The 19,099-nt window shown below is 56.2% G+C and overlaps 1 protein-coding gene across 2 annotated transcripts in view; it reads right to left on the bottom strand.

The window, feature by feature from the left end:
* Window positions 1-510: 510 nt before the first annotated feature.
* LOC144935381 (aryl hydrocarbon receptor nuclear translocator 2-like) overlaps window positions 511-19,099 on the bottom strand; it is an 83,327-nt gene continuing 64,738 nt past the window's right edge. For both annotated transcript variants that reach the window (XM_078861956.1, XM_078861957.1), the window contains exons 17-22: window positions 15,029-15,137; window positions 12,991-13,102; window positions 12,128-12,236; window positions 11,644-11,785; window positions 4,619-4,731; window positions 511-3,967 (exon numbers count right to left, since the gene is read on the bottom strand). In XM_078861956.1, coding sequence (XP_078718082.1) covers window positions 3,869-3,967; window positions 4,619-4,731; window positions 11,644-11,785; window positions 12,128-12,236; window positions 12,991-13,102; window positions 15,029-15,137 — 684 coding nt within the window. In that variant the 3' untranslated portion in view covers window positions 511-3,868. The remainder of the gene's footprint in view (window positions 3,968-4,618; window positions 4,732-11,643; window positions 11,786-12,127; window positions 12,237-12,990; window positions 13,103-15,028; window positions 15,138-19,099) is intronic.

Here is a 19,099-nt window from a genome sequence, read left to right on the forward strand (position 1 = left end):
ACAATGCACACTAACTCACGATGCACACTAACTAACGATGCACACACCCTCACAATGCACACTAACTCACGATGCACACTAACTCACGATGCACACACATCCTACACCCAACTCACTCACAAACTGGCAACGCACACCCCACTTACAATGCACACTCACTCACAATTCAAACCCCACTCACAATGCATACTCACACACTCACACCGCACACCCACATACTCACAATGTATGCAATGTGTGTTGAACTTATTTCGCACCGTACGGAGCCAACCGTGCAAACCAGAGGGGCACATTCACGGACAATGCACACGCAGGCACGCTCACAACGCACGCTCACTCACCCACAATGCACAACCCCACTCACTAACAAACTCACAATGCACACTCACTGACAACGCACGCTCCTTGTCAATGCACGCTCACTCACAACGCACCCCCCCCCCCCCATTCACTCGCAACGCTCTCCCCACGCACTCACCCACCCACTCGCAGCGCACGCGGTTATCCGCCACCACGTGGGCGCGCGCGCACCTTTTACTCACGACGCCGCCACGTGACCACACCTGCACCACGCGCGCGCCACGCGGCCACCGCGCGCCAACACCGGAGGGTGGGGAGGGGTGGGGGGGATATTTCCGCATCCGGCACACCACGTCGAGTATCCCTCTCGCTACGGCTGAGGCGACCACGACGACTGCTTGCCGCGTGCCACCCCCTCGAGCCAAGTCGACTCGAGCCGGAGAGTCCTGCGTGAGCAATGTGAACCCTGGGCAGGGATACGAGCAGCATTGTCTGGCTGGCTTGGTGGGTGAGTGGACAAGCAAGCGACCGTGTCAAGTTTGCCCACGAGTTATGGTTGTGTTCGTGTCTGATTGGCTGCCTAGTTAGGGTTGGTGGTAGGGTTGTTGGTGTCTGATTGGCTGGCTAGTTAGGGTTGTATTAGTGACTGATTGGCTGGCTAGTTAGGGTTGGTGGTAGGGTTGTATTAGTGTCTGATTGGCTGGCTAGTTAGGGTTAGTAGTCGTGGCTGGGTGATGAGTGGGTTAGAGGCAGGACTGCTGTTCGTTTTCCCGGACAGCGGTGGTGGCTGTGCGGCACGTGACTGACTGTTGTGCGGCACGTGACGACTGCTGTCATCCAGCGCTGCGGAGGCAGCAGCAAGGAGGGTTGGAGGATCACACAGGGATGGTGTGAAACTCCCTTCCCATTGGGCGCCGAGGAGGTACCATGCCCTGGTTTGCTACGAGAACGCGGTACAGAAAATTGCGGACGAACCTCCATCCGTTTCCATCTGTACGGGGATAGAGCGTTGCCCCCTCGACCAAGGCGTGGGTTTTCTCCGGCTGCTCCGCTTCCACCCCCTCCCCCCAACGTGAATAACAAACAAACGCGACTCATCATGAATTGGCTGAGAACATCTTGAGGATTAGAAACAAACCCCAACGCAGCGGCGAGGACCCTCCTCCCGCACAGCGAGTCGCTGGACTCGGCTGCCGCTTTCCCGGACACATCGGCGACGTCCGCGACCAGCGGCGATCGGTGGCGGGCCGCTCCGCGTGGCGATTCTTCTTCTTGTTGCGGCGGCGGCGGCGATGGCCACGCAGCGCGCACTTACACAACCAACGCGTGGCGACTTTAACAACGACGACGATCATTACAGCAACAACGTCAATAACAACAACAACAACATCATCAATAACATCAACAACAACAATTATAACGACGACTGCGCAGCGGAGTTAATCACGGTCACGAGACGCACAGAGAAACGACGTTTGGCACGCGGCCCCCATCCGCTACCCCCCCCTCCACCACCACAGCACGAATGGGGGGGGGGGGGTGCGGAACGGAGACAAAGTTAATAGCTTCATTAATTTACCTGCCAGCTCGTTCACTCACTGGTCCCGTTAACTCACCGGCTCGGTAACCCTCTAACTCGTTAACCCTCTGATTCGTTAACCCTCTAACTCGTTAACCCTCTGACTCGTTAACCCTCTAACTCGTTAACCCTCTAACTCGTTAACTCACTAACCCATTAACTTATCGTTAGTTAACTCACCAACCCAATATGCAGCGCCTACCTTGACCCACTGATATTTTAAACCGCATCCTCATTAACGGGCTAACCCATCAACTCGTCACACACGGCCTCGTTAACACATCGACTCATCACACACGGCCTCGTTAACCCATCGACTCATCACACACGGCCTCGTTAACCCATCAACTCGTCACACACTGCCTCGTTAACCCATCAACTCGTCACACACGGCCTCGTTAACCCATCAACTCGTCACACACGGCCTCGTTAACCCATCAACTCGTCGCACACGGCCTCGTTAACCCATCAACTCGTCACACACGGCCTCGTTAACCCATCAACTCGTCACACACGGCCTCGTTAACCCATCAACTCATCACACACGGCCTCGTTAACCCATCAACTCATCGCACACGGCCTCGTTAACCCATCAACTCATCACACACGGCCTCGTTAACCCATCAACTCGTCACACACGGCCTCGTTAACCCATCAACTCGTCACACACGGCCTCGTTAACCCATCAACTCATCACACACGGCCTCGTTAACCCATCGACTCATCACACACGGCCTCGTTAACCCATCAACTCGTCACACACGGCCTCGTTAACCCATCAACTCGTCACACACGGCCTCGTTAACCCATCAACTCATCACACACGGCCTCGTTAACCCATCAACTCATCACACACGGCCTCGTTAACCCATCAACTCGTCACACACGGCCTCGTTAACACATCAACTCATCACACACGGCCTCGTTAACCCATCAACTCATCGCACACGGCCTCGTTAACCCATCAACTCGTCACACACGGCCTCGTTAACCCATCAACTCGTCACACACGGCCTCGTTAACACATCAACTCATCACACAGGGCCTCGCTAACCCATCAACTCATCACACACGGCCTCGTTAACCCATCAACTCATCGCACACGGCCTCGTTAACACATCAACTCATCGCACACGGCCTCGTTAACACATCAACTCATCACACACGGCCTCGTTAACCCATCAACTCGTCACACACGGCCTCGTTAACCCATCAACTCATCGCACACGGCCTCGTTAACACATCAACTCATCACACACGGCCTCGTTAACCCATCAACTCGTCACACACGGCCTCGTTAACCCATCAACTCGTCACACACGGCCTCGTTAACACATCAACTCATCACACACGGCCTCGTTAACCCATCAACTCATCGCACACGGCCTCGTTAACACATCAACTCATCGCACACGGCCTCGTTAACACATCAACTCATCGCACACGGCCTCGTTAACCCGTCGACTCATCACACACGGCCTCGTTAACACATCAACTCATCACACACGGCCTCGTTAACCCGTCGACTCGTCACACACGGCCTCGTTAACTCATCGACGTATTAATTAAATCACTCCTCGTTTAACACGTCGACTCATTACTGAACCCACTAATTAACCCCACAATTAATTAATCCATCAACTCATTGACCCGCCGACTACCCATTAACTAAACCACTCACCGACGCATCAATCCATTGGCATTATCATCTGCTTGCTTAGAAACTCTTCACCTCGCTAAGCCAGTGACCCCATAAACCCTCTCTGCCTATGAACCCATCAATGCATTCATTCCTCAAGCGATGAATGATCCATCAACTCGTGAACCCCTCCGCTCCACGAATCCACCTCTCAGCAATGAACCACGTTGGCTCAGGTCGCCAACTCAATGGGGCGTGTTCACAATGAACAACTCGATGGCGGGGGGGGGGTATAACCCAGGTCACATGGTCACGCAGAGGGGGGGGAAGAGGTGACCCAGGTCATTAGGTCACTCGGAGAAGGGAGGGAACATTCCCAGGTCTCCAAAGTCCTCGTTGTTGTAGTTCCCAGCGCCCTGCGTGGGGTCTCCCAGCATGGACAGCATCTCCTGGTGGGCAACGGGGAGAGGGGAGGGGGGGCAGCGTAGAACCAGGGGGACAGGTTCAGGTTCAACTCTCAGACTATTCGTGTTGTCCGATCACAACAATAGTAGCAGCAACAGCAGTGCATGTATGTGTGGGGGGTGTGTTGGTCGCCTCAGCCTCAAATGAGTACCTGGTGTGATGTGTAAACATCGCCACTAGGGAGACAAAGGCGGCTGGTGCTGACCACTCACCCCCTCGTGTGCCGTGTCGGCCTTCATAGGTGCTCGCTAACAGCACTTTCCACAACAGTCTGTTTAAAGGCTACGCGGGGGATCTTTATCTTTGTGTGTACGTATATGTATGCGTGTGTGTACGTGTGTGTGTGCGTGTGTGTGCGTGTGTGTACGTGTGTGTGTGTGCGTGCGTGTGTGTGTGTGCGTGTGTGCACGTGTGTGTGTGCGTGTGTGTACGTGTGTGTGCGTGTGTGTGTGTGCGTGTGTGTGCGTGCGTGTGTGTGCGTGCGTGTGTGTGCGTGTGTGTGTGTGCGTGTGTGTACGTGTGTGTGCGTGTGTGCGCGTGTGTGTGTGTGTGCGTGTGTGTGCGCGTGTGTGCGTGTGTGTGTGTGCGTGTGTGTGCGCGTGTGTGTATAAGCGCGTGTGTGTGTACGTGTGTACCTGGAACACCTCGGGCTGCCCTGCGGGGGGGTGCGTGTGCCCTTCTCCCCCCTGGCCCCCGTGCTGCCACTGGGGCCAGCCCCCTCCGCCGGGACCCCCTCCCTGGCCCCCCTCTGTTCGCGGCCGAGACAGGGGACAGCGACGCGCACGCAAAACCACTGGGTCACGATAGGGCCACCACTGGGTCACAAAACAACTTGGTCAAGGTCACGGCAAAGGTTTCAAAGTCATATTCTTTGGTTCCTTCGGTAACGTCACGTAGAAAATAAAAATAAAAGCAAAAAACCCACGACGTTTAGATCGCAACACAAGCGGTCTCCATCAGGCGGAGAGAAAAGAGGGGGCAAGCCTCCAAACGCAGCTGCTTGTGATGATGATGAGGGCTTCCAGAGTTGTGGAAGACCTGGCGTGGCAGCAGCAGCAGCAAGGGAAGCGGTGCGGCGTCGACAGCACGGGCGGGGCAGCCAGTGGCAATGTCGGAGTAAAGCGCGAGGTGGAGGTGGAGCTGAAGGCGAGGGGCGCACTCCAAGTGTGTTAGACAATGGGGGGAGCGGGGGTTTAAGATAGGGGGGAGAGAGAGGGGGGTAAGAGATAGGGGGAGAGAGGGGTAGAGATGGGGGGGGGGGAATTGCCCCTCGCTACACCCATCCACACTGCTGACGGTAGAGGTTGACAAATCATGACCCAAAGTGGTTGACGACATCTTTCCAATGATTGCTGAGTTTAAAATCGTCGTCTCGGTTGAAATTGTGTCTGTGTCTGTATATATGGATGGCTTCATGAACGATTTTTCGTTGATAGCCAGTCGGCTTGCAAAGTACAATCGTCTTCGAGAAACCAATTTCACGTGAGCCACCCGCATTAAAGTAATGATCAGCCACGGCAGAAGTATTGGTCCTACCGTGTTTCAGATCTCCCTTCTGTTCACCAACACGGTCCGAGACATGCTGCTTAGTTTCCCCAATGTAACTGCTGCCGCAGACAAACCTTAGTTTGTAGACGCCGGGATATTGCATGTCAGGAATATTGTCCTTCACAGATGGGATCAAGTCACGAATTTTATGCACTGTGTTAACTCGGACCTGGATATTGTGTTTGTTCAAGATTTTGGAAATATTTTTGGTAATCCCTACTATGTATGGCAAGGTGATGTTTTTGATTGGATCTTCAGATGGCTCCTTCCTCACAGTTGGGGTGATGGCTTTGCGGATTGTGTAGTCAGAATATCCATTTGCCTTGAGAGTTTGGTGTACGTGTTTTAATTCACTGGTTAGGTGTTCATGGTCGGAGATACATTGAGCTCTATGGTGTAGCGTTTTGATGAGGGAATTATTCTGGGATGGATGGTGGTGGGAATCAGGTTTTAGGTAGGCGTCAGTATGGGTTACTTTGCTCAATGAGCCATCTGGTCTCTTTTTGATTAAGACATCCAAGAAGGGTAACATGCCATTCTTTTTTACATCCATGGTGAGTTTGATTGCTGGGTGTATGGAATTGATGTGGTTGAGGAATTGTTTCAGAGCCGGTCGGCCATGTGGCCAGATGACGAACGTGTCATCTACGTACCTCTTCCACAAGGACGGGCGTAGAGTGAATGCTTAGATGGCGTCCGTCTCAAATTTTTCCATTTAAATGTTGACCACAACCGGAGATAAGGGAGAACCCATTGGGGTGCCTTCAGTTTGTTTGTAGAATGTTCCACCCCAGGTGAAGTATGTATTGGTGAGGCAGTGTCGAACCAGGGCTGGTACATCAGTATTCAGTCCTTGTTGGACCAAATCTTCAATTATTGCAATGGAATTGGGCACAGGAACTTTGGTGAACAAAGAAACGACATCGAAACTAACGAGCACATCACCTGGGGACAGTGAGATGTATTTAATTGACAATACCAGGTGAGCTTAGTTAAGTACAGATGAGGTGGTCTTACCAGTGAATGGTTTCAAGGTCTCAGACAGAAACCGGGCCAGTTTTTAGGTGGGTGAGCCAATGGTGGAGACGATGGGACGAAGGGGTGTACCTTCTTTATGGATTTTTGGTAAGCCATATAGTCTGGGTGGTCTAGCAGCAGAGGGTTTTAAGGAAAACCGTTTGGTCTGTTCAATTAATGAAGCTGAATCAGTGATGATACATGATACTGTTCGTTTTTGTAACGAGGCAGTTGGTGGGATCTCTGTTAATTGTTGTGTAGCTATTGTACACGTTCTTGTCAACAACATCTCGTCCTGATGCTCCCACTTGAATTCAACACCATTATTAAACGCAGACCAAGAACTCCAAGAAACAGCAACAAAAAGTATTATAAACGTTGGAAGAGATCATAAGATTGTAACGCGTTTGCGGAATTGAGCGAAGCTATTGATTGAGCGAGGTTACTGATTGAGCGAGGTTATTGTTGTAAGAGGTTTGGGGATAAAAGAGAAGAGACGATGGGAGGAGGGAATTCCAGTGCGAGGGAAGAAGCAGAGAGAGAAGTGACCGGCAGTGGGGTGAGTGGGTGGGTGAGTGGGTGGGTGAGTGGGTGAGTGGGTGGGTGGGTGAGTGGGTGGGCCAGTATGAGAGTGGGTGACAGCGTGAGCGAGTGAATGTGTGTGAGTCGGTGAGCGCAGGAGTGGTTCAATGGGTGAGTGAGTGAATGAGCGAGTCAGTATGGGAGTGGGTGACTGGGTGAGTGAGTAAATGCGTGTGAGTGAGTGAGTCGGGAGCGGAAGTGTAGCGGTTAGCGCTAGGCTGCGCTACGAACGCGGCGACCCGAGTTCGAATCCCACTCACGGCCAAAACCAGTGACGATTATTTGAACCGGTTCTAGGCCTCCCCTAGGTCAACTCAGCCTCAAATGAGTACCTGGTGCGGTGTGTAAATATCGCCACTGAGGAGACAAAGGCGGCCGGGCGTGGTGCTGGCCACCCACCCCCTCGTGTGCTGTGCCGGCCTTCATAAGTGCTCACTAACAAGACTTGCCCCAGCAGCCTGTTAAGGCAGTACGGGGGGGGGGGGGGGGGGGTCTCTGTCTTTGAGTACATGCGTGAATAGGTGATTGAGTGGATGAGGGGTGTGTTGTTGTGACCTGCAGTGTTGGTGGTGGAGGTGGTTGAACACAGTGTGGATGAGATGGCACAGCGACTGGTTGACCGAGTCCTCGACTTGGGAGGAGGAATCACCGAGGGAAGTTGACGGGAACAGCGACCACGGTAGCAGTGACACAAGAGTGATAGGTAGGTGACTGACCGCCGGTGGGCGAGCGAGCCGAGTGAGTCAATGAGTGCGGTGATCATCGATCTCCCTGCCTGCTGTTTCACGCTGAACTCAGTTGGCTGCAGCAGTAAGGTAGGAGCTGGGCACTCCACCCCAGATGCAGCTGGAGCTGGAGTCCAACTTGGGCCCACTTTGTGCTGCGTGCAGCAGCTGCAGCATTGTTTAGCGTTAAAGGCGGCTTTGGCAGAGCAAACAAATCCGGGCGTCTTCTACGATGCCTCCGTAGCCACGACCACATCTTGAAACTGTCCAGGTCGTCCAGCTGCGTGTCCACTTCTAATGTCGATCCTAACGCCACGCTCCCCCGCCGGGAACCTCCGTTCATCCAGCCGGCAGGCAGCTCCTCGCGCCTCGCGCCGCTCTTCCCTCGCCAAACCCTGGCCCCCAATCTCTTCTCAGCAGCTGCCGTCTGCTGTCAAGAGGTCTCCCCCGTGCGCGTGCACCGCGTGACCCGTGCGATTTCCACGACCACCGTTGCTGCTGTTGCTGTACTGGCGTGCCCCCCCCCACCCCCCCCGACGCCTTCAAACTAAACCAGAACTATTACATCTGACACCGTGGCGTCGATGCGCGGGGGCCCCCAAAAACGTGGGGCCCAGGGCGGTCGCTCCGACTCGCCGTACCGTAGGGACGGCTCTGTGTCCCCGTATTCGTTCGCTCAAAATGGTCTGATGGATGCTCCTCGCTGTGTTAGATACGGGGCACCTGCGGCGCTGGTTCAGCCTGACTGATAAGACACTGGACGAGTGCTCTTTTCTCCTTGTTTACCGAGGGACGCCTCACCGAGCCTCAAGACTCTGCCAGGTTTTCTCAGGAGGGCAGGCAGGGTGGGGGGGGGGAGGTGATTGCTGCTATATGTGTGATTGCAATTAAGTCATAATTGCGGGGCAATTTTTCTAGATATGGCAAATGTCTGTGACCCCGGCATGCAGTGGCCGACTGTTGCCAATGACGTCCACTGTGAGGCGGACGGCGCGGAGGAGTAATTACAGCTAATACAACCACAGCAGCACTTCTGCCTTGTTGCCCACTTCAGCAACATTGTTTCTTGCTGTGGTTGTCCCACCTGATGACGGATGCTTGTGTTGCGCCCGAAACGTCGTGATTTAATTTATTTTATTTTATACCTACGTGACTTTACCGAAAGAACCAAAGAGTATGGATCCCTGCAGTCACGAAAACTTCAAATCTAGATTACAACCGCAGTGTTTACCAGGGCGGCCGCTGGATTTGAAGCGTGAACGTCTGCAACGAGTGGCGCGCGCCCTGCCAACGGGCCCGTCGTCGCCCTCGTCGCCGCCACCGCCGCCACCGAGAGCGGTCGAGGGCACGGTGCTCGCGTTGCAGTCAGCGCTGCTGGGATTACGCTCGCCCAGGAGGAGGAAGGCCGTGTGGCTGACGGGGGTGTCAGAAAGGCTCGAATCGTTCACGTGGAGGGACGGGTCAGGGGAAGGAGGCGAATTGTCTGCCGAGATATGTTGTGCTCATGACGCAGCCTGGCTTGGGCTCGGTGTGAGATGGGCTTAGGGGTTAGGGTCCGAGGTGTGCTCAGGGTCAAGGGGTAGGGGTCGTGGTGTGCTCAGGGTCAAGGGGTAGGGGTCGCGGTGAGGCTCAGCGTCAAGGGGTAGGGGTCGCGGTGTGCTCAGGGTCAAGGGGTAGGGGTCGCGGTGAGGCTCAGCGTCAAGGGGTAGGGGTCGCGGTGTGCTCAGGGTCAAGGGGTAGGGGTCGCGGTGAGGCTCAGGGAGCTGTCTGCAGTGGCCGCTCCCCTTCCGCGGCCTCGACCGCGACCCCGCGTTCACTCCGTGTGCCCCCCCTCCCCTCCCGCCACTCCGACAGCTTCCTGTGTCAATGGGGGGCCGGGGGAGGGGTGGGGACCTGGCGGCACAGTCCCCGTTTGTTCTCCGAGTGAATGAAAGGCGCAGTGTGGGCCCCCGTGGGCCCCCGTGGGCTCCCACTGGGGCCCTGCGGAGCCCTGCAGAGCACTCGCACGGGAGCCCACAGCGAGCGGGGCCCTGGGGCAGCAGTCACGATGGCCTCTAGCATCCCCTATACTCACGGCAACAGTCAGACTGCAACACTCGACACATCACCCTCACCACAACCCGCAGTGCCACTCAGCACCTGCTGCTGCTACCCACCCTCGGCCACCATCCCTCCCTGTTCGCCCCCCCCCCCCGCCCCCCCCCAGCTTCTACAAACACGACAGATAAACAAAGAGTGGAGCTGTCGAGGAGAGCGGAGGTTTCGGATGGGAGCGCGGCTGCCGCTGGTTTTAATTTAATCGCTAAAATAAGAATCCCTCGAAAACCCCGCAAGCCGCCGCCACCGCCACCGCCGCCGCCACCACTGCCAAGAGGAGGGGAGGGCGAGGAGGAGGAGGAGGCGAGGAGGAGGAGGAGGCGAGGAGGAGGAGGAGGAGGCGAGGGCCGTGCCCCGGGGACACGCGCGCAGGAATTTGGCGAGGAAGTTGCAAAAAAAAAATGGATATAAAAAAATAAACATCACAAATTCCTAACGGCGAATTAAACCTCCCAGCCCCCTTAATGGGCGAGAGCGGAGCCGAGGCATTGAGGCTCGCGGTGAGTCTCCGTCACGGCGAGACTCACCGCGAGTCTCGAGCTGCGATCGGATGACGCGCGAGCTGCTAGGGCCGCTGAGGCCGCCGTCGTTTGAGCGGCGACGCGGCCCGGCGGTAGCGCACTCACCGCTCGTCGCAGAAGTTCCACGGCTCGAATCCCGCGTCCGCCCCTGGTTTATCCTGCGGCTAATCAGCGCAAAACAATACTCTGCGCCCCTCTGCTTCACTCACAGTGGGGGTTAAAGATCCTGTGACGTCATGGGCAGGAGTAGGCCCTTGCGATAAATTACACCGCTAATCACTCAATTGGAATTTAGGAAGCTATAATCGCCACCCCCTATTGAAACAAACGTGGCAGGACCCTCGTGCAAAACGTCTTGAGGCTCAGGCTTTCCTGGCTCGACAAGCGCAACGACAACGAACGGAGAACGACCGAGCGGCGTGATGGCGAACGCGGCGAGGTGCGGTCCGTCCGTCGCACGGCGGCTCACGCCAGCGGACGGATCACGAGGACGCGGCACGCGGCTCCGGCGTCAGGCGCTTGCCAGACGCAGAGCGAAGGAGAGGAAGGATCGGGAGGTGAGGCGAGCGGGCGGTGAAGTTGAACTTCTGATTTTATTGCTGTCGGTGGTGGCTCAGGCTCCTTGGCTGCGCCAAAATCCTGCCCTGTCAAAGGCGGGGAACCCCCCCCCCCCATGAGCCACGGCCCCGCAGATATCGCCAACGACATCGGCGTCATCGAAACCTGGCCGCCCACCAACCTCCCGTCCAACGGCACACGTGGGAACAGAGGCGAAGACCCTTTTTTTTTCGTACAATTTTTTTCCGTGCCATCCGATTGGTCGAGTAGTGGAGTGGATATTGGGTCGACGTATCGTTGACTCGAACAATCGGATATCCCGGCTCCGCACGGGAGCCGCCACTGCTGCCGGGCCCGGTGAGTCCCATCACCGCGCGTCACCGCCGCGCAGCGCAATGGTGGCGCCGCGTGGCGGTGGTCATCGCACGGGGAGGAGGGAGGCGACCCGCCCGCGGCTTCCGAATCCCACGGCTCCCACGCTCCTCCGGGGCCTCCCCCGCCGTGGGGCCCGCGACCTTCTGTGGCACCGCTAGGGGGACGCCTCGGTCCTGCCGTGGTCCCCTCCTCGCTCCCCCCTCACTCCCCGCCACCACCGTAGCGCTCCGGCCGTACCGTAGGGTGTGGTGCGCGTGCCGATGCTGGCGTAGGTGGGCGCGCCGGGCGACGGAGCCGACGCCGGGTTGGAGAGGGGGCTGAAGGACGAGGGGCTCGCCGCAAAGCTGTGGCCAAACGGCGGAGACTGAGCCTTGCCGGGCTGCGTGGTGAGGGGCGCGCACACACACAGCGGACACAGACGTACGCGCACACAGACGCACGGGGATGAAGACACTCGCGCACGCAGGGGCGCGGACACACAGACGCGCACGGGGATGCGTGCACAGCGGTAGACAGAGACATGCAGACACGCAGAGGGACACGCACGGCAGCAGTGTTGCTGCCTCGGTGCGCTGGCAGGTGCCGGTGCGGTGACGCGCACCGCTCTGCGGCGCAGTGCGGTGCACCGCAGCGGAAGTGGTATGTGATGAGCGCTGTCCTGCAGTGTAGGTGGTGCGGTGGAGGAGGTGCGGTACAGCTGGTGTGATAGACGTTGCCGCACCCAGGTGGTGGTGGCGGATGCCTGGCTAGCCCCGGACGCCGACGTCTGCCGTGACATCTGGGCCAAGATCTGCCCGGCCGATGGCGCCTGCACCAGCGCCAGGCTCGGGCTGCAGCCGCCAGACGATGACGGGTAAGACGGGTTGAGTACGGGGGGGTTGGAGGGATACAGAAAGATGGCAGACGCGAGTTTCTGTTGGACATTGAAGCCCCGCATATGACAGCAGCAAGGGTGTCTGAACTCTGACCCACCCTGACGTGTGGCCTCAGCATCTGATGATGACCATGGCCACGTGACCCTGATTCTGCAGGGTGACCTTGCCCTCAACAGGTGACCTTGAGCCACACGTGACACAACCCACCTCCCATTGCAATGTACGATTTGGTTGCTTTTGCTCCGATTTCTATTTGCTTTGTCGCTGTGCCTCGTCTTTGCGTTCCTGCTCTCGTGATTCCCGCGCCCCAGGTCTCTCTGGAGAATGCGGCTCTGTGCCGGTCTCTGGAGTTGTCGCCTGATTACACAACATCATCTGAAGCTCCACGATCATCTTGACCTCCAACACGTGACCCCGGACATGTGACCTTGACCCTCAGATGTCCCTGACCCTCATCACACGATCGTGACACCCCCCCCCCCCAACAAAGCCTTCAGTGGCATCCACCCAGGCACTCACAGCTACCGACACCCCAAACAAAGACAAAGACCCCCCCCCCCCGTGTAGCCTCAAACAGGCTGTTGGGACAAGTGCTGTTAGTGAGCACCTGTGAAGGGCGGCATGCGCAAACTGTATGTACCTACACACCGACCTACCACCCACCGCACCTTCCCCCTCTCCCCCCCCGCCTCTCGCTGGAGCTCGGTACCTGTACGGCTGCCCTGCACGGGGGAAGCTGGCCGTGCCCCCCTGCTGGAAGATGGTCTGCCCCGCCGCGGCCGACGGCGACACGAGTCCACTCTTGGAGCCGAGCTTCTGGTCTGCGCACACAAACACACAAACACACACACACGCGCACACGCGCACACACACGCGCACACACACACGCACGCACACACGCACGCACACGTACACAAACACACACACGCACACACACGCACACACACACACAAACAAACACGCACACACACACGCACGCACACACACGCACACATACACACGCACACACACGCACACACACACAACGCGAAACATCAAGATCCCCCCTGTAGCCTCAACAGACTGCTGGGGCAAGTGCTGTTAGTGAGTAGCACCTAAGAAGGCCGGCACTGTGGCGCAGAAGGGGGTAGGTGGCCAGCACTACGCCCGGCCGCCTTTGTCTCCCCAGTGCTAAGTTTACACACCGCATCAGGTATACTCGTTTGAGGCCGAGTCGACCTAGGGGAGGCCCAGGACCGGTTCTGATAACCGTCAACGGTGTTGGCCCATGAGCGGCAATCAAATTCGGGTCACTGGGTTCGTAGCGCAGCGCGATAACCGCTACACCACCACTCCCTCCACACACACACCACACACACAGGGGCAGCACCGCCGTCACCGCTATCACCGTCATCTCTGCCGTCACCGCCAATTTCCAATATCCTCAGGATGGCGGGTGCTGCAACGCCGTGCTGTGCTTGGCAGGGAACCCCGGCTGTCAATGCCATCCCTGCCCGCCCGCCCGCCCGGCCACCCACGGCACGTGGACCACGGGGCCCCGCGTATAGGGCCAGGGGGTGGGGGCTCCCTGTGAAGCACTCTGCCCCCCCGCCCCGCCCCCACCCCATCCACTCGGGAATTCGTTTCTCAATGGATATCATCGCTGGTGGAGCCGGGTCGTGGCTCTTTGCGATGCGAGGTATGCTGGGGTGGAAATATGTTCGGTGTCTCCAAGGCCTGACGGAGCGGTTGTGGGTGTTGTGGCTGAGCGGGCTTGGAAACAGTTTTGGTGACCTCCACGCAGCCTCGCGCACCTCGCTACCCTGACGCTGCCACGGGCTACCCGTGGCAGCGTCAGGGTAGCACAGCGACTACGCGGGGAAGGGCTGCGTACGGGGAGCGGTGGCGCAGCGGTGCAGACCGGCCACTTCCTCGTGTGCCGTGCCGGCCTTCGTGGTTGCTCGCTAACAGCACTTGCCCCCGATATTCTGTTAAAGACTAAAAAGGGGGGTGAGTGTGCGAGCGAGTGAGTATGCGAGCGAGTGAGTGAGTGTGTGGGCGCTCAGGCACACGTGTGTTTGTGTGCGTGTGCACGTGTTGCGTTATCAGCATCGCTGGGGGGGGGCGAGTGGGTTGGGTGTGGTGGGGGGCAGGCAGCCAGGGGAATGGGTGGGGGTTGTGGAGGGGGTGCGGGGCCTGCTGCTAAACGAGCACCAGATGCTCGGCGTGCTCTGAACGCGAATCGTCCGCCGCGTGCTCGCTCGGGCGGCGAATCGTGATACCCAAACGCTGAACAACTTCAAGCGAGGGGTGGGGGGGGGGCTCGGAGTTGAGAGAAGTTTGGGGGGGGGGGGTGCTGCAGTGGAACTTGACCTGTGCTGGGGCGTCGGGCGGGGGAGTGGGGGAAGGGCGCCACCGCCGCGGCCGGGGTCGTGCAAAACGTTCCAGTGAAGGCGCTGATGCGATCCGGAAGGAATTCATCGGTGCTGCTTGCTGATGGGAATTGCCCCAAAAGTCCGCGAAGGCTATACGGGGGGAATCTTTGTTTTGTGCGTGCGTGTGCGTGCGTGCGTACATGTATGTGCGTGCGTGCGTATGTGTACTTGCGTCTGCGTGTGTGTGCATGCGTGTGTGTGTTTGTGCATTCGTGTGTGTGCGTGCGTGTGTATGTGTACGTGTGTGCATGCATGTGTGTGCGTGCGTGTGTGTGTGCGTGTGTGTGCGTGCGCGTGCATGTGTTGTGCGTGCGCGTGTGTGGGTGATCGTACCGGACGCCAGGCCACTGTACACCTCCGTGAAGTGAGGGTCTCGCTCCGGCCCAAACAGCCCCTCGCTCTTGTCCAGTATCTTGCTGTGCTCAGCCACGCCGCCCGTCACCTGACACGGCCATATCCGGCAAGATGCAGCAACAGTCGGCAAGATGCAGCAACAGCCAGCAAGATGCAGCAACAATCGGCAAGATGCAGCAACAGTCAGCAAGATGCAGCAACAGCCAGCAAGATACAGCAACAGCCAGCAAGATGCAGCAACAGCCAGCAAGATGCAGCAACAATCGGCAAGATGCAGCAACAGTCAGCAAGATGCAGCAACAGCCAGCAAGATACAGCAACAGCCAGCAAGATGCAGCAACAGCCAGCAAGATGCAGCAACAGTCAGCAAGATGCAGCAACAGCCAGCAAGATACAGCAACAGCCAGCAAGATGCAGCAACAGCCAGCAAGATACAGCAACAGCCAGCAAGATGCAGCAACAATCAGCAAGATGCAGCAACAGTCAGCAAGATGCAGCAACAGCCAGCAAGATGCAGCAACAATCAGCAAGATGCAGCAACAGCCAGCAAGATGCAGCAACAGCCAGCAAGATACAGCAACAGCCAGCAAGATGCAGCAACAATCAGCAAGATGCAGCAACAGTCAGCAAGATACAGCAACAGTCAGCAAGATGCAGCAACAACCAGCAAGATGCAGCAACAGCCAGCAAGATACAGCAACAGCCAGCAAGATACAGCAACAGCCAGCAAGATGCAGCAACAACCAGCAAGATGCAGCAACAGCCAGCAAGATGCAGCAACAGTCAGCAAGATGCAGCAACAGCCAGCAAGATACAGCAACAGCCAGCAAGATGCAGCAACAACCAGCAAGATGCAGCAACAGTCAGCAAGATGCAGCAACAACCAGCAAGATGCAGCAACAGCCAGCAAGATGCAGCAACAGTCAGCAAGATACAGCAACAACCAGCAAGATACAGCAACAGTCAGCAAGATGCAGCAACAGTCAGCAAGATGCAGCAACAGCCAGCAAGATACAGCAACAGTCAGCAAGATGCAGCAACAGCCAGCAAGATGCAGCAACAACCAGCAAGATGCAGCAACAGCCAGCAAGATGCAGCAACAACCAGCAAGATGCAGCAACAGCCAGCAAGATACAGCAACAGTCAGCAAGATGCAGCAACAACCAGCAAGATGCAGCAACAACCAGCAAGATGCAGCAACAGTCAGCAAGATGCAGCAACAACCAGCAAGATGCAGCAACAGCCAGCAAGATGCAGCAACAGCCAGCAAGATACAGCAACAGTCAGCAAGATGCAGCAACAACCAGCAAGATGCAGCAACAGCCAGCAAGATACAGCAACAGTCAGCAAGATGCAGCAACAACCAGCAAGATGCAGCAACAGCCAGCAAGATGCAGCAACAACCAGCAAGATACAGCAACAGTCAGCAAGATGCAGCAACAACCAGCAAGATACAGCAACAGTCAGCAAGATGCAGCAACAACCAGCAAGATGCAGCAACAGCCAGCAAGATGCAGCAACAGTCAGCAAGATGCAGCAACAGCCAGCAAGATGCAGCAACAACCAGCAAGATACAGCAACAGTCAGCAAGATGCAGCAACAACCAGCAAGATGCAGCAACAGCCAGCAAGATGCAGCAACAGCCAGCAAGATACAGCAACAGCCAGCAAGATGCAGCAACAACCAGCAAGATGCAGCAACAGTCAGCAAGATGCAGCAACAACCAGCAAGATGCAGCAACAACCAGCAAGATGCAGCAACAGCCAGCAAGATACAGCAACAGCCAGCAAGATGCAGCAACAGCCAGCAAGATGCAGCAACAACCAGCAAGATGCAGCAACAGTCAGCAAGATGCAGCAACAACCAGCAAGATGCAGCAACAACCAGCAAGATGCAGCAACAGCCAGCAAGATGCAGCAACAACCAGCAAGATGCAGCAACAGTCAGCAAGATGCAGCAACAGCCAGCAAGATACAGCAACAGCCAGCAAGATGCAGCAACAACCAGCAAGATGCAGCAACAGTCAGCAAGATACAGCAACAGTCAGCAAGATGCAGCAACAACCAGCAAGATGCAGCAACAACCAGCAAGATGCAGCAACAACCAGCAAGATACAGCAACAGCCAGCAAGATACAGCAACAGCCAGCAAGATACAGCAACAGTCAGCAAGATACAGCAACAGTCAGCAAGATGCAGCAACAACCAGCAAGATGCAGCAACAACCAGCAAGATGCAGCAACAGCCAGCAAGATACAACAACAGTCAGCAAGATGCAGCAACAGTCGGCAAGATGCAGCAACAGCCAGCAAGATGCAGCAACAACCAGCAAGATGCAGCAACAGCCAGCAAGATGCAGCAACAGTCAGCAAGATGCAGCAACAGTCGGCAAGATGCAGCAACAACCAGCAAGATGCAGCAACAGTCAGCAAGATGCAGCAACAGCCAGCAAGATGCAGCAACAGCCAGCAAGATGCAGCAACAACCAGCAAGATGCAGCAACAACCAGCAAGATGCAGCAACAGTCAGCAAGATGCAGCAACAGTCAGCAAGATGCAGCAACAGTCAGCAAGATGCAGCAACAGCCAGCAAGATGCAGCAACAGTCAGCAAGATGCAGCAACAGTCAGCAAGATGCAGCAACAGCCAGCAAGATGCAGCAACAATCGGCAAGATGCAGCAACAGTCAGCAAGATACAGCAACAGCCAGCAAGATGCAGCAACAGTCGGCAAGATGCAGCAACAGCCAGCAAGATACAGCAACAGTCGGCAAGATGCAGCAACAGTCGGCAAGATGCAGCAACAGCCAGCAAGATGCAGCAACAGCCAGCAAGATACAGCAACAGTCGGCAAGATGCAGCAACAGTCAGCAAGATGCAGCAACAGCCAGCAAGATGCAGCAACAGCCAGCAAGATGCAGCAACAGTCAGCAAGATACAGCAACAGCCAGCAAGATGCAGCAACAGCCAGCAAGATGCAGCAACAGTCAGCAAGATACAGCAACAGCCAGCAAGATGCAGCAACAGTCAGCAAGATGCAGCAACAGTCAGCAAGATACAGCAACAGCCAGCAAGATGCAGCAACAGCCAGCAAGATGCAGCAACAGCCAGCAAGATGCAGCAACAGCCAGCAAGATGCAGCAACAGTCGGCAAGATGCAGCAACAGCCAGCAAGATGCAGCAACAGCCAGCAAGATACAGCAACAGCCAGCAATATGCAGCAACAGTCAGCAAGATGCAGCAACAGCCAGCAAGATGCAGCAACAGCCAGCAAGATGCAGCAACAGCCAGCAAGATGCAGCAACAGTCAGCAAGATGCAGCAACAGCCAGCAAGATGCAGCAACAGCCAGCAAGATGCAGCAACAGCCAGCAAGATGCAGCAACAGCCAGCAAGATGCAGCAACAGCCAGCAAGATGCAGCAACAGTCAGCAAGATGCAGCAACAGTCGGCAAGATACAACAACAGCCAGCAAGATACAGCAACAGCCAGCAAGATGCAGCAACAGCCAGCAAGATGCAGCAACAGCCAGCAAGATGCAGCAACAGCCAGCAAGATACAGCAACAGTCAGCAAGATGCAGCAACAGTCAGCAAGATACAACAACAGTCAGCAAGATGCAGCAACAGCCAGCAAGATGCAGCAACAGTCAGCAAGATGCAGCAACAGCCAGCAAGATACAGCAACAGTCAGCAAGATGCAGCAACAGTCAGCAAGATGCAGCAACAGTCAGCAAGATGCAGCAACAGCCAGCAAGATGCAGCAACAGTCAGCAAGATGCAGCAACAGTCAGCAAGATACAGCAACAGCCAGCAAGATGCAGCAACAGTCAGCAAGATGCAGCAACAGTCAGCAAGATACAGCAACAGCCAGCAAGATGCAGCAACAGTCAGCAAGATGCAGCAACAGTCAGCAAGATGCAGCAACAGTCAGCAAGATGCAGCAACAGTCAGCAAGATACAACAACAGCCAGCAAGATGCAGCAACAGTCAGCAAGATACAACAACAGTCAGCAAGATGCAACAACAGTCAGCAAGATGCAGCAACAGCCAGCAA

Source organism: Lampetra fluviatilis, chromosome 13, assembly GCF_964198595.1.
Source record: "Lampetra fluviatilis chromosome 13, kcLamFluv1.1, whole genome shotgun sequence".
Classification (NCBI taxonomy): Eukaryota; Metazoa; Chordata; class Hyperoartia; order Petromyzontiformes; family Petromyzontidae; genus Lampetra; species Lampetra fluviatilis.